Source organism: Dioscorea cayenensis, chromosome 11 (assembly GCF_009730915.1).
Source record: "Dioscorea cayenensis subsp. rotundata cultivar TDr96_F1 chromosome 11, TDr96_F1_v2_PseudoChromosome.rev07_lg8_w22 25.fasta, whole genome shotgun sequence".
In the NCBI taxonomy this organism is placed as follows: domain Eukaryota; kingdom Viridiplantae; phylum Streptophyta; class Magnoliopsida; order Dioscoreales; family Dioscoreaceae; genus Dioscorea; species Dioscorea cayenensis.
In genome coordinates this window covers 22,039,256-22,054,361 of record NC_052481.1, presented here as the reverse complement: position 1 = coordinate 22,054,361, position 15,106 = coordinate 22,039,256, and the positions used below count along the sequence as shown (strand labels likewise).

Below are 15,106 nucleotides of genomic sequence, written 5' to 3'. Positions count from 1 at the left end.
AGCTCCAGCATCCACTGAAGAGAACTAGGATAAAAGCAGGTGATCAACTTTTAACATAAGAGCGTAAGCAGACATGCAATTCGTATTAAAAATGCAATCATTCCTAGCTAGTCAAATGCTCCACACAATCGCTTTTTCAACAAGCTCCCCCACTATCTTCCACCTAGGTCTCACAACCTCTCTCCAGACTCCCCAAATTTCATGCATAGAATTTAGCACCTCCGGGAGATGAAGAAGCCGAACAAAGTACTCCCACACCTGTTTAGCAAAAGTGCATTAAAAAAAAAGGTGATCTGCAGTCTCAATTGCCGAGTGACACATGACACAAGTAGCGGTGGGAAGCCGATTACATCTTCTAGTTTCAAGGTTTGTCAACGTAAGAATTTTATTATTCCAAGCGAGCCAGTTGAAAATAGTAATTTTCTTTGGACACAAGTTGCGCCAAAAGAATTGCGCCACCTGACAAAGTAAACCACCATCATTTAAGAAGCCATAAAATGATTTGACCATAAATGCATCATTTCCAGTAAGCCGCAACCATTTTTTATCCCTAAAGTTCTTTCCCGGCACTTTCGATCGATTTCTAAAAGAAACGACATCCTCATGCTCAGCGAAAGACTCCTCAGAACATAGATACTCAAGGTCACAGATAGAATTATTAGGGTTTAGAGACCCTCTGAATTCCTCCAGCCAAATAAGCATCGGCGCCCGCCCATTCAACCATCGATCTTTCCAAAAGAGTGTCTCCGTCCCCGAGCTAACACTGTGAGCGACACACCTTCTAAGGGCCGACAGGCAGTTGGACACCCCTTTCCAAAAGTAGAGATCATGCCCGAATATCTAGGGAACAGATTCCACCTAGATACCCCATAATTAAATTGTACCACCTCCGCACCACTCCAAATTGTTCAATAAAAAATTTCCAGTATTATTTTCCGAAAAGAGCTTGGTTAAAATTAAACAGATTTAAAATACCCCAGTCCTTTGGTCATGAGAACTACATAGTGAGTTTGGTTTGATCTAATAATAATAATAATAATAATAATAATAATAATAATAATATAAAACCAAAACCAAAACCATGGGTTACCTCTAGGTAGCCCATGGTTTTGGTAGGTAGCCCATGGTTTTGGTTTTATATTATTATTATTATTATTGTTGTTTAGATTTTTTTTTTTCCAAATTAATTAGGATTCAAATTATTGAGGGAAAGACATGAAGATTATATTATACAACCTATATGTCCATATATACATGATAAATGTCACTCAAATATATTTTGTTTGAGGCTTAAAAAAAATTAATTAGTTTTTCAATTGGCCAATAGTTTAGAAATCAATATGTAAATTCATATTTTTCTAAATATCTTTTCATGTAATTCCTTTTTTTCATAGTTATAGCCTGGACATCGAAGAAAAGTTAAACCTAATGACTCATTTTTATATATTTTCTTTTGAATCATAAAATATGAAAAAAATACTTGAAAATGCAATTAGTTTGATATGAACAAATTCGAGAGAAAAAGAGTCAAATTTAAAGCCATTATTTTTGTGAGTTTGATTTCCTCCTGTATTTCGAATGAAATTTTTCCATAATTTATTTAATTTAAATAAAAAATTGATTTTAAAAATAATTCAATGGAGAGAGTAAGACATAATCACAAATAAATATAAAACACTTAATTTTCATAAATCGCTAGCGTTCCAATAAATTTACTTCCCTTTACATCAAATTTTACTAAAACTGAAAATAGCAAAATCCAATGTAAATTCTATTTGAAATTATGTATTATTATATCTTATAATAATTTAAATGTTTAGCTTATTTTCAAATGTAATAGGATTCTAATTATGGAGGAAAAGACATGAAAATTATATTATCTAACTAATAATGGTGTGAAAGACATGAAGGTTATATTAAACAGCCTATATGCTAATTAAAATAAATAAGTAAATAATAAAAATAAAAAAAATTGTCACCACCTTGGCTAGTAAAACCAATAATGTATGATCAAGCATACTTAAATTATTACCGAATATTAATTATTCATCCTTTTGTTTTGTTTCTCTGCATCGTCATACTTCGCTTATCATAGTAAAAGTTACCTCGATCTGCTTCTAAAGTATAATAGTATATAATGTCGATGTAAATTTTAATTTTGATCATAGTTAAAATATTAAAATTGAACTAAATTATATATATATATATATATATATATATATATATATATAAGCGTTGTGTCTACAGTGTAGTAGAGATAGAATAGTAGAGAAAGAAAAAAAAAATTGAACCAAAAACGACACAAATAATGACATCTACAGTGTAGCTATATTGTACCCAATTTGTGAAAAGGTGGTTCGGTGTGTTATAGAAAAAAAAAAATTGATTAAAATTTTTTTTATTGTATAACACTATTTATAAATATTACTGTTTATCTCACTTTTTATTGTAATACATTTAATAGATTAGATTTCAATCCAATGGTTGGGAGAGAACGTTCATAAATAAATTAATGAATATAAACAAATCATATGGTACAAATCTAAAATTACCATATCTACTCATCTATGATCATCTATGATCACTATACATGAGTTAAGAATTGCCGAGACTCAGTATCAATAGATTAACGGGGTGTTTGGATGCCAAAAATGGATTAGGGGAGGAGTAGATTAGGAGTGACATGAGTGGTAATGGAGGAGGAGTGAGAATAAAGAATGTGTTTGGTTGGTAAGGTTTGGAGAGTGTAATTTATTGGGAATGTGAAAAGTAAAGAAAGTGAATATGATAAAATGACAATTATGACCCTCATCCATATAAATGATATTGTATATATAATAATGAGTTATTTTTAAATATATATATTTTTAAATTATGAAAAATAAATATTTAATTTTAGTATACTATAATTTCAATCTAATTTTTGGGATAAGATGTTAATATCATTAATTAGATATTAATTAATGATGTTAAATATACTGAATTATTTTTAATTATAATTTTTAAAATATTGAAAAAATCTAACTAATTAATTATAAATAATAACTACTTAAATTAATAATACTATAATTTTGTTATAAGTATTATATTTAAATATTAATATTATTAATTAGCTAGTTATTAATGATATTAACTATAATGAGATATTTTTAATTATATTCATGTAACACATTAAAAAAAATAAACTAATTAATTATAAAAAATAACTATTTAATTTTATAATACTATAATTTTGTTATAAGTATTATATTTAAATATTAATATTATTAATTAGCTAGTAATTAGCTAATTAATGGTATTAACTATAATGAGATATTTTTAATTATATTTGTGTAACACATTCAAAAAAATTTAACTAATTAATTATCAAAATAAATATTTGTAATAACATTGAAAATAATAATAAGATAACTTAGGGGCATATATGTCTTTTCTATATCCAGGATTGGGCAATCCACCCAAAAGCATGGTGATTGAGACTCACTCACATGGGTGAGTCTCACTCCCTCCACAATCCCCCTCACTCCCAATGATGTACACCCAAATAAGGGATTGCATCTAATACCCCCTAACTACCACTCCACTCTTGGCATCCAAAAATCCCGTTAATCTGGACATTATTCATACTTTTCAATACTATATATCCTAAAATAAAATACTATATATATCCTAAAATAACAATAAGTTATTCATACTTTTCAATACTATATATATCCTAAAATAAAATAATAATAATAAGTTAATAACCCCACGTCCATGTAGGAATGGGGGTGGGGCGGGGAATCCCCGTTCCCATGGGGCCCCGCCTCGACGGGCGGGATTCCCCGAACATCCCATGGGCGGGAGCGGGGAAAAAAATTTTTTTCCCCGCCTAGCGGGGATGAGGGCGGGGCGGGGAATGGTCTCCCCGCCCCACAAGGATCCCCGCCCCGCTCCCCGTGGGGCACGGGTTCCCGTGCCCCGCGGGGATTCCCCAAAAAAATATATTATATATTTTAAATATATTTATTAAAAATTATTTCAACATTAACATAATATTATATATATATATATAATCAATAAATATTTATTTATTAATATTTTTAGTTATTATTATGGAACTCACAATTATTTCATACAACTTATTAACTATTTAAATTTATATATTTCATTAAAACATATATGGTATTTCTTTTAAATTTATATATTTTTAGTTATTATTATGTATTTCTTTATTTTTGAAGATCCTTGTTTATGGTCAACAATTCAAGCTATTTGTTCTACATTTGATGAAGAGGAGGATGAGAATGATGAGGTAAATATGATTTTTTATAAAAATTTTTATCTTTAATCTTGATATTATTTATAATCTTATTATATATTTACAATTTTGTTTATTATTGAAGGAGGAGTTATCATGTCAAGATGCTTTAGTGAGTAGTGGAATTGGATTTTTCAATATAAATGACTTGGAGAAAGAAGAAACAAATTGATGGAGCATGAAATTATTGTCTTAGTTTTTGCATTATGAATTTTATTTAATGGATTTGTAATTTTTAATTTAGTTTTTAAACTTTATGTTATTTGTACTTTTAATGTTGTTGTTTCATCAAACATTATATTATGACTTTATTAGGAGAAATATTTTGTGTGAATTTTTTTATTTTTATATATGATGTGTATGTTGTAAAAACTTTTGGTTGAGAATTTTTTTATTTTTTTCATCATACATTATATTTTTTATTTTCAATTAGTATATAAGCATCTTTTAAGCGTATAGTATAGTATAAAATCGATTAGAAATATTATAGTTATTTATAGAAAAATTTTTTTATATTAATGTTTTGGTGGCGGGGATCCCCATGGGAGTGATGGGGAGGATTTTTCCCTGAGAATTTCTAGCAGGGAATCCCCGCCCGTGAAGGCGGGGATGGGGACGGGGATCCCATTCCCCGCCCTGCCCTGTCCCTGCCCCGCCCCACCCCACCCCCATTCCTACGTCCATGTCGACCATGTCTCATGTGCCAACAGGTACTGAAGGGAGCTGGTGGCCCGCATGAGAGTAGTGTGATTTGGTGGGATCTGGACATTATTATTATTATTATTATTATTATTATTATTATTATTATTTTGTCATTTAAATAATATATAAATTTTGTTTTTATGTATTTTAAGGGCTATAAAATGACTAGTTACCAAGATACTTTTGTCTTTAACAGTAAGAATGAGATGTGGGGTATTGGAAATTTTATATTTACTAATGAAAGAGTAAAAATCAGATGTTAAGGTATTGGAAATGTTATTTTTATGTGTAAATTATTTAATATTTTTTCTTAAATTACTTTCACTCGGGGTATTTGGATTTCTAAATTTAAAATTAATTATTTTTGTATTATCAGTTATTTTTGGTAATAATATTTATACTTTTAAAAGGTATATTTTAAATTTTATTAAATAAAACATGAGATATTATAGATAATATTGCGGACTATATTATGTGTATTATTAATCATGAATGTAAAATTCAAAAAATATCATATTTTTAATCATTCTTATAATATTTCTCCAAATAATAGTGAAGTTGACATTTCAAAAATGCCATTAGATTCTATATTTTGCCGGAAATTTATTTCATATTTATTGAATATGTATGCGTATTTCTAATTTATTTATTAAAAATAATTTATATTACTAAAACCACTTGGTTGAAGTAGTTAGTAGCACCAAAATAAATATTTCATATGGCCATAGAGTTAGGCGTTTGTCACTATTTTAAAATTTTTTTTACTTATTTAAAAAGTTAGATAAATAAATAAATTATCATATTTTATTTCTATTAAATTTTTTTCATACGAAGAAAAGATAATAGATTTTGTATTCAAATGGTAATTAAGGGGATGAAGATGCTTAAACGCTATTTTCTTAGTGGTTGAAAAATATATCAAAGCCAATTTTTAATGTAGTTAAAATGGATTTAGTAATGCTTTCTTTTATTTAGATAATAAATAAATCATAATTTTATTAAAATAAAAACAAGCGGTATAGACAAAATGTAGAGAAATCAAATTAGGTAAACAATACATATAGGCAAAGTATAGAAAGAGGAAATTAGAGAAATAGTGCAGACAAATAAAACAGGAGAGCAGATACTAAGAACAAATCCATTAGACATTAAAAAAACAGAAAAGACACATGAGAGAAACTATGAGGCAAGAAAATTCATACTCAAACTTGTTCTTGGAATGGTTGTTGCTTTGAACTTGGGCTGCATGCTAAGAAGGAGCAAGTGCTGCCAACGGTCTGCGGGTCTATTGGTACATGGGTCACCGATAGAGCTCTCACTGTGGTGAGAGTTTGATTCTCGGCTGAGGGTACATTTCTGGGAGTTGTAAATAGTGGTTGTGTACGAGTGGTTCCAGCGCCTATGTGAGCTCGGCCTCATCCCCACTTGTTCCACCGAGGCTTGTGCATGTCCCTGGGGTCTCTAGTGAGTTCATCCCGCTCATTTTCCAAAAAAAAAGAAGGAGCAAGTGCTGGAGGGTGAAGGAGAGGGAGGCCTTCAAGGTTGAAAGAAAGTGATCAATGAAATGAGAAGTTGAGTCGGAGAACTTGTAAAAGATCAAAGAAGCTCAAAGGGATGGATGCCTCTTGTACCCAACCTTTGGAGGAGAAACATTCTACCTCAATTGCAAAATGCAAAGTCATTCATTTAAATAGTTTTTTATGTGTTTTGAGAAGAAAATTTCATGCTATCTAATTTGTTTGAAAGTGTTCACCAAACATGTATAAATCATTTACATTAAAAAAAAAAATTACTGATCTTAGTTGGGTTGCTATCTCTGTTGCAAATTCTTGGGAAGTGAATTATTTATATCAAGGACAAACATTTCAACAAGATGCAGTTCTGCAACTTGCTTCATGTGATCAGAGAATTGAAAGAGGATAAATAAATTAAATCTAGCTACAAGATAACCAAAACTAAATATTAAGACAGCACTGTGAGTGTTGGACTTTATTACTTTAACATCTCACTTAACTTTCAATTATTTGAAATTTCTAGTATCTCTATTTCTATAGATTAAAAGTCCAATTATAAGCAACAAATTGTGTCCTCAGAGGCCATGGAATGTGAGTGATCCTGGAGAACCTTTGTCTAACCTTAGTACAAGTGATACTTGAAAAAGCTTGTCATAGATTACATCTTCAGAGGGACGTCCCATACCTATGCTATGTCATTTTAAAGATGGTCTTTGTTTTAGCTTTTTTTCCTTTTGATGTTGTAATGCTTCTTGTTTCATTACTAATAGGTGCGCTTGATGTTATGCTTTTATACTACATGTGTTTGATCTCTTTTTAACTATATATTTTTTAAAATATATATGCAACAAAACCAAAAATAATTGAAGCTCAGGGCTTTATATATAAATATATATATATATATATATATATATTTAAACGACTATTTTTTAGCTCTTTAAAGGAAGAGGTAAAAATGAAGTTTTACATCATTTAAATAAAAAAAGAAGTCTGTAAGCCACAGCCCATGCGGACAGAGGACCTCTCCAACAAGACCCAACAGACACCATAACTTCTAAGTATTTTTTTTGTCCGGGAACCAAGGGCCAAGATGTCTTGGACTTTTTGCCATGCTCCATAAATATTGGGATCTCAAAATCATTAATATTTATTTTTTCAATTAACTAAATTGATATAAAAGTACTATTTAATACCTGTACATTACTCGTCAGTAAAAAAAAAAAAATTGGATGAATCACCCATTTATTTTAAAAAAAATACAACAAACAAAGAAACAATCAGACTAAAAAAAGAAAAAAAAATGACAAAACAGAAACAAACAAGGATGAAAGTGCAGCCACCAAAGTATTTTGATGATTTTATAGAAATTATTTTACTCGATTTATTTTATTATTATTTATTATAATTGCCTGTGGAACAGTATTTTTTTATTACATTTGTGTTTTTATTTTTTTTTATTTTGATGAATTTTATGTTGGAATGACAAAAGATCAAACCAAAAATTTGGATTAGTTGTGCAAAATCATAAATAAAAATAATCCAGATATCTATATTTTTTGTATTTATATTAAAATAAATATAAAGATATTTTTGTAATAATACTAAATAACTTTATTTTTTTTTTTTTTACTTTCAAACCAAACACGAAATAGTAAAAATCCTTACTTTAGATTCATCCCTTCTTCTCCCACCCTTTTCATTACTGTATCAGTTTATCCCTCACTTCATCCAAGCAAGTTCTAAAACTTGGGTTACTACTTTAAGAAAAGCATTAAAGTGAGTTTTTTTTAATATAAAAATTTAAATAAAAACCAAATGAATAATTTTGATGATGGTGGTAACTGCCCATCACTTTCACAGTCCGGTCCCCCACTAGGCCACAACAACCCCATCCAAGCATAAAAAATCGCGTGGAGCAAGACTCAAACACGCGATCTCCATGAAATTTTTAGGGACCGAGTACCACTAGGCCATTAGGCATGTGATTCTATCAATTTTTTTTAAAAAAATTCTTTTATATTTATGGATTCCACGGACCGCAAAAACAGTCCATAACAATTAATAACTGCCAGTCTGCCATACTGCCATTCATGCACCACCACACAAATCCTCATCAGTTTCCTGAACGAAAAACAGCCCAAGACTCCAAATCAACCTCTTGTTCCTTTCTCTTCTGCTTCTTCCTTCACACAACCAATACACATTTCCAACTTTCATCACAACACAGCCATGCAAACACCCTCATCACCACCACTCCATCCGATCAAAACCTTAGAGAATTCTACGGTTTCACCTCCCAAAGGCTCAGTCCCTGACACCTCAATCCCTCTCAACTCCTTCGATATCCTCTGGCTCACCTACGGCGCCGTCCAACGTCTCTTCTTCTTCAAACTCCCATCCTTCTCCACTTCCCACTTCATCTCCCACCACCTCCCCACCTTCAAATCCTCTCTTTCCCTCACTCTCCAACATTTCTTTCCCTTATGCGGCCATGTCAGGCCATCCTCTTCATCTCCAGATCACTACGAGATTCACTACACCGACGGCGACTCAGTCTCTCTTATACTCTCCGAGTCAACCGGAGACTTCCAAGAACTCTCCGGCCACCAACCCAAAGACTTCAAGAAACTCCATCCATTAATCCCAAGCTTAACCAAAGAATCCACTTCTTTGATGGCCTTGCAACTCACTGGTTTCCCCAACCATGGTGGCCTTTGCTTAGGGGTCTCCATCAAGCACGTCGTCTCAGACGGTACTGGCTTCATCAACTTCGTCAAGTCATGGGCTGCCACAAACCTCGCCGGAGTTCCCAAATTCACTCCACCATTACTTCACCGCAACATCATCTCCGACAGCGAAAAGCTCTACTCCGTCAATCTTGAAGCCATTAGACTCATGGAAGCCAAACTCAAAGTGTTCTCAGCCAACGTTGACTCGCCGGACGACGAACTGGTTTGCGCCACCTTTTCTTTAAACAAAGAAGATATCAAGAAGATCAAAGACTCAATCATGAGCAAATATGGATCAGGCTTTGCAGCACCATTCCATTGTTCTACGTTTGTGGTTGCATGTGCTTATATGTGGACGTGTTTGATTAGGTCTAGAAAGTGGCCAAGTGAGAGAACTGCTCATTTTGTGTTCGCCGTGGATGCGAGACCTCGGGTGACTCCGGCGATCCCGCCATCGTATTTCGGTAACTATCTTGGCTGCTGTTTCACAGAAGTTAAGGTTGGTGATGTAATGGATGGTGATGGAGTTCATGTGGCTGCTGAGGCTATTGGAAAAGCCATTGATGAGCTTATGAAACATGGAGTTTTAAGAGAAGCTGAGGAATGGCCGAGAAAGCTTATGGCTTTGTCTAGTGAGAGGCCGTTGTCGATCGCCGGCTCGCCGAAGTTGGGGGTTTATGAGATTGATTTTGGGTGGGGGAAGCCTGTGAAGGTGGAGGTGACCACCATTAAAGAAACTGGAGCTATGTCCATGGCCGAGATTGGCGGCGGAGGAGGAGGAGGAGGAGGAGGAGGTATTGAGTTTGGTTTGGCTTTTCCTAAGCATGAGATTGATGCGTTTCAGACTTGTTTTACTGCTGGTCTTCAGCTTCTTTAAGGTGGTTGGTGATGTAATGGATGGTGATGGAGTTCATGTGTTTACATTGAATTTTGACATGGTCCAAAGTAATATATTATTAAAATAAAAATATGTAATTCCAATTTCAATGTCACCTTTGATGACTTTTTTTTTAATTCAATTAAATAGCAGAGAAAATCCCAAACTTAATGCTGTAGTGAAAATAGTAAAATGTGATTTTTGTTCTTTTCGTCTTTGTTGCTTGTTTGCTTTGGACTTGCTTGTGGCCTTGTAATTCCTTTTCTCTCTAATAAATTTATAATTTATTTATTTTATTTTAAAAAATAATAATAATAAGTTACAGACTATTTATATAACACAATATTTAGCAACTTAGCATTTTAATTAATTATGCTCTCAATTCAAATATTAAGGTTCGAATCATTAAATATTGAGGTCTGGAATCTTATCAAGTTCATATTTTAAAAAATTTGAAATTTTATTGTGAAATTTAATTAATTTTTATGTAAAAGATGAATATTGGGCGATATATATTTAATATTTTAATATAACACATTATATATAGTATTATATAATAATTTTTTCAACCAATGCGTCTCTCCTTTTATTTTTTTTATTTATATTATAAGATAAAATATTGATGAGGGATAAGTTTTCATTTTTATGGTTTTGGTGATTAATGCAAGGATTTCTTTTTCATGTCTTTCCAAATTTGTTCCTTATGTATAATCCAACATATATGGACTATTAACATTCAATAAAAAAAACAAATAATTTATCAAGCATTGAGTTGACCATTATACAAACCGATATATCTTTTTTTTTTTTGAATAATACCAATATATCTTTTTGCCGTGTATCTAAAGCACCATTGATATAAACAATATATATATATATATATATATATATATATAATGTATGTTGGCCTAATTATATGAATATAATGAAATATTCTATAATTAGGCAATCTCAACAATATGATAAAGATATGAACCTATTTTTTTCTTTTAAGTAAAACATTAACACTTTCACTACAACATTGTATTGTTTTAGCGGCATTTTAATGCCGGTCGTTTTATTAAAACGCCGGAACATCTACGGCGTTTTCACTGTGAAATGCCACGAATGCGCCTTCTTGGATTAAGTAATTGGACATTGGCGGCGTTTTACTATGAAAACGCCAGCATTGGGTTTTCTGTAGCGGCGTTGATGATATAAACGCCGGCAAAGTGCAAGCGCGCTATCGGAAAAGGATGGCGCGAAGAATTTCCAAACATCAACGGGGTTTTCTCCAAAATGCCGGGAATATGCCGGGAAATGTTTTAATTTAGCGGCATTGTTTGAGTAAAACGCCGGGACTAGTTCCTATTTATATGCCGGCGTTTGTATTAAAAACGCCGGCAATATTACACCATTATGGGTTTTTTATCGGTATATATACGGCGTTTGCATTTTAAAACGGCACTAAAGCAACTTCTAGTATGGAAGAGTGGAACTTTGCGGCGTGTTGATAACAAACGCCGAGAAAGTTTTTGTTAGAGCAGCGTTTGTAGTTGTAAAACGCCGGGAAGTTGTTATTTTTCGCAGGGTTTCCTTTTAAACGCCGGGTAAATGCCTTGATTTGGTGGCGTTTTTGGCTAAAACGCCGGTAATATTTATTATTTCTCTCCCCATATTCAGCCCTTGTCTGCGCGCAGGTTCTCTTCTCCATCAGAGAAAAGCTCCATCCTACCTTCTTTCGCAGGGTTTCCTTAGTTTCAATCCCAAATCCTTCTCCAATCTCCACCTTTTCCCTCGATCTCGCTGCTATTCAACGCCGTCGCACACCTCCAATTACTGGTTGAGCAACTTCTCCAAGATCCAACTTCTCGAAGCTCCAGCCTACCTTCTTTCGACGGAGTTTTCCCCTTCAGGTTGCCAATTTGTTTGCCTTTTTGGTTTGTGTTTTAATCTTAATCTGCTGTGATTTCTTTAACGCATGCTTTTTAGGGCTCAATCACCATCATCTCCAATTCATCTTCGGCCACAGCCGCCGCACAGAGGCTCTCCTGGAAGCTGCTCCCCTCTCCTCTCCAGTGCCCAATCACCATCATCTCCAATTCATTGTGGCTCCCGAGCATCGATCACTGGTGGTACTTCCGTCACCCTTTTCTCATCCTTTGCTTCATTGTCGTTCCTCTTTTAGGATTTTATCTACATATTTGTTTTTTTCTTTTTCTTTTTTGATTGATTTGGATGGTGAAATTCTATTCAGCTTACTTGAAATCATGTTTGCATGGAGATGTTGAATTTGGACATTTATCTTGCTTGTTTTGATCTGGGGTTTGTTGAAAATTTTGGTCTCTTTAGTGTTTTTGAATGGTTTACAGATTCCTTCTCCAATAGATTATTGTAGTTTGATGAAATGATTATTGTATCTCAATGATCTTTGCAAATGTCTGGAGGAAGGCTGCCAAGTCTGCGCCGTAGATGATCCGGTGATTTGCTGTGACATTCACCTGTGAAAAAATATATAATGGATCTCAATAAAGAGAGTTATTTTGGAATAATTGGACCATTATTTGTTACAATATACTCTTGTTCATTTCACCCAAAAAAAAAGGATGAAAGTACTATTAAATGTCACCGATATTTAGTTCCACAACATAATCTAGTTAGAAGAAAACTAAATGAACTACATGGACATCTTCAGCTTAAAGCAATTGAAAATTCACATACACATGGAAGAACTCATGCATTGATTTATTGATTGTTCTTGTTCATTTCAGAGTTTAGAGCTCCAACTAGGAAATATGAATTGAATCTGATTTGGAGCTTAGTTGGAACCAAGCTAAACTTAAGCCAATTCAGAGAAAGCTTAGGAAGAACAGAAAACAACCAGTGGTTTATGACATGAAGCATCCTGTTCAATCTTCTATTTGATTGTTTATTTGAGATGTTGATAATTGTGGTATTGTAACAGAATGAATAAGTATGCATATCAAGATTTGATTAGTAAAAATTCCAACAGGCAATTTACACATTTGTTATTTGTAACAAAGGTGCAGCATTAGTGAAACCCAAGCTAGTTTGGGTATAGATTTGGCATTGGCTGCCAAACCAGCGGGTTAAAAAATGATGCATGTTTAAACTAGAGACTACAAAGAAGAGAAAATTGGAGAACAAACCCTCGACGTTATTCATTTGAACTTAGACATACTCAACTAGAACAGAATACCTTTGAACAGAAATCTAATAAAAATTAAGTTTGACATATTTTCACTAAAATAATTACTTGGATGGAATAAGAATGCATATGTTTTATCATTTAATAATATATATAGTTCTATTTCAACTACAAGTGCACTCACAACTATATATATATATATATATATAGTTTACTTCTACCTAGTCAAATTGATAATTAATTTCCTTGATTTTTCATATAAGGTCACTTTCTCATTTGTTCATGAAGATGCTATAGCCTTGAAGACAACTTTGTAGAAAATAAATGAAAGGTTACCTCAAAAGAATAAACAAAGAAAAGCATTTTTTTCTTTACGCTAGCTAGTAAGAGGAACTTTAAACATAATCATCACCATGATTATTAAATGGTCTCCATTAATAAACATATGAAACACATTATAAGTTACCAACTTATATCAATGAGAAACACCTGAGCTCATTGATTAGATTCATTGATGCAAGCTTATATACATATCTCATTTTGCACATGAACAATTGGAGGTATGAAAAATATATAAGATCAAATACTTGTGAAATATTTCATATGATTGTGATGGCATCATGGTTTGATGGCTATAATTTCTCAAGATAAGACACTTGATTGGTTTTGCACATTACAATTGTAAGCACTATATTAACTTCATTGATGGTAAAGCAGATGATGGATAAGAGTTGGATGCATAAGTCAAGATTGTCTAACGAGTATGCAAAAGGAGTGGAGTCATTTCTTGATTTCGCATTTGATAAGTCAAGTGAAGACAACATGATTGTTTGTCCTTGTGTAAAGTGTGCGAATGTTCATTGGCACACGCGAGAAGTAGTGGAAGAACATTTAATGTGTGATGGAATCCTACGGGGTTACACTTGTTGGTTCTTCCATGGGGAGCTTGTTCCTTCTTCAACATCTAATTTGGATAACATAATCACAATGCCTCCAAGCACCACTCAACCTACTTCAACCTTTCATAGTAGCCATGGTGCCATGGGAGAATTGTTACGTGATGCTTTTAACATCCGTCATGATGTTCATGGGGGCATTGAACCTAATATTGGAGATGTTGTCAATGATGAAGCCGAAGTCCAGGATGGGACAGGTGAGGAAGAACCTCCTACGGAAGCAGCAAAGTTCTACAAGTTACTTGAAGATATGAATGAGAAACTTTATGATGGATCGAAGCATTCCAGGTTGTATTTTTGCATTCGTCTCTTCCACCTAAAATGCATGTGTGGGATGACTGGAAAATCGCTCGATTACCTAATTGAGTTTTTGAAAGAATATTTCCCAGCCGCTGCCATTCATACAAATAGTCGTGAATCTAAGAAGGTCATCAAAGACTTAGGATTGTATGCTCTATTTGAGTGATAAAGAAAATCAACAAGCTTGTCTTATTTGCGGCACTTCTCGATGGTTGTCCACTGATTCTAACCATTCTTCCAATGATGATGATGAAATGGTCCACAAAAGACCAGCGAAGGTTTTGCGTTATTTTTTCATCATCCCAAGATTACAAAGAATATTCATGTCGTCGAGGACTTCTGGGGATATGACTTGGCATGTTGATGGTCGTACAGAAGATGGGTGTTTGAGGCATCCTGTTGACGCTGAAGCATGGAAAACGTTTGACACGAGATATCCAGACTCTGCTTCTGATCCTCGAAATATTAGGCTCGGACTTTCCTCTGATGGTTTTAATCCATTCAAGTTACTGAGTACTTCTTATAGTACATGGCCGGTGGTGTTGATCCCTTATAATTTGCCACCGTGGAAAGGGATGAA

At 33.2% G+C, this 15,106-nt stretch overlaps 1 protein-coding gene across 1 annotated transcript; it reads left to right on the top strand.

Moving 5' to 3' along the window:
* The first annotated feature begins 8,580 nt into the window (after positions 1–8,580).
* Positions 8,581–10,300, top strand: LOC120271478 (phenolic glucoside malonyltransferase 1-like). Its single transcript, XM_039278160.1, has one exon. It carries the CDS (start codon positions 8,746–8,748, stop codon positions 10,120–10,122), a length of 1,377 nt encoding a protein of 458 aa, XP_039134094.1. The 5' UTR covers positions 8,581–8,745; the 3' UTR covers positions 10,123–10,300.
* Positions 10,301–15,106: the final 4,806 nt, after the last annotated feature.

Coding starts and splice junctions, on each gene's coding strand:
- LOC120271478 (XM_039278160.1), top strand. CDS start 8,746: ATGCAAACACCCTCATCACCACCACTCCATCCGATCAAAACCTTAGAG.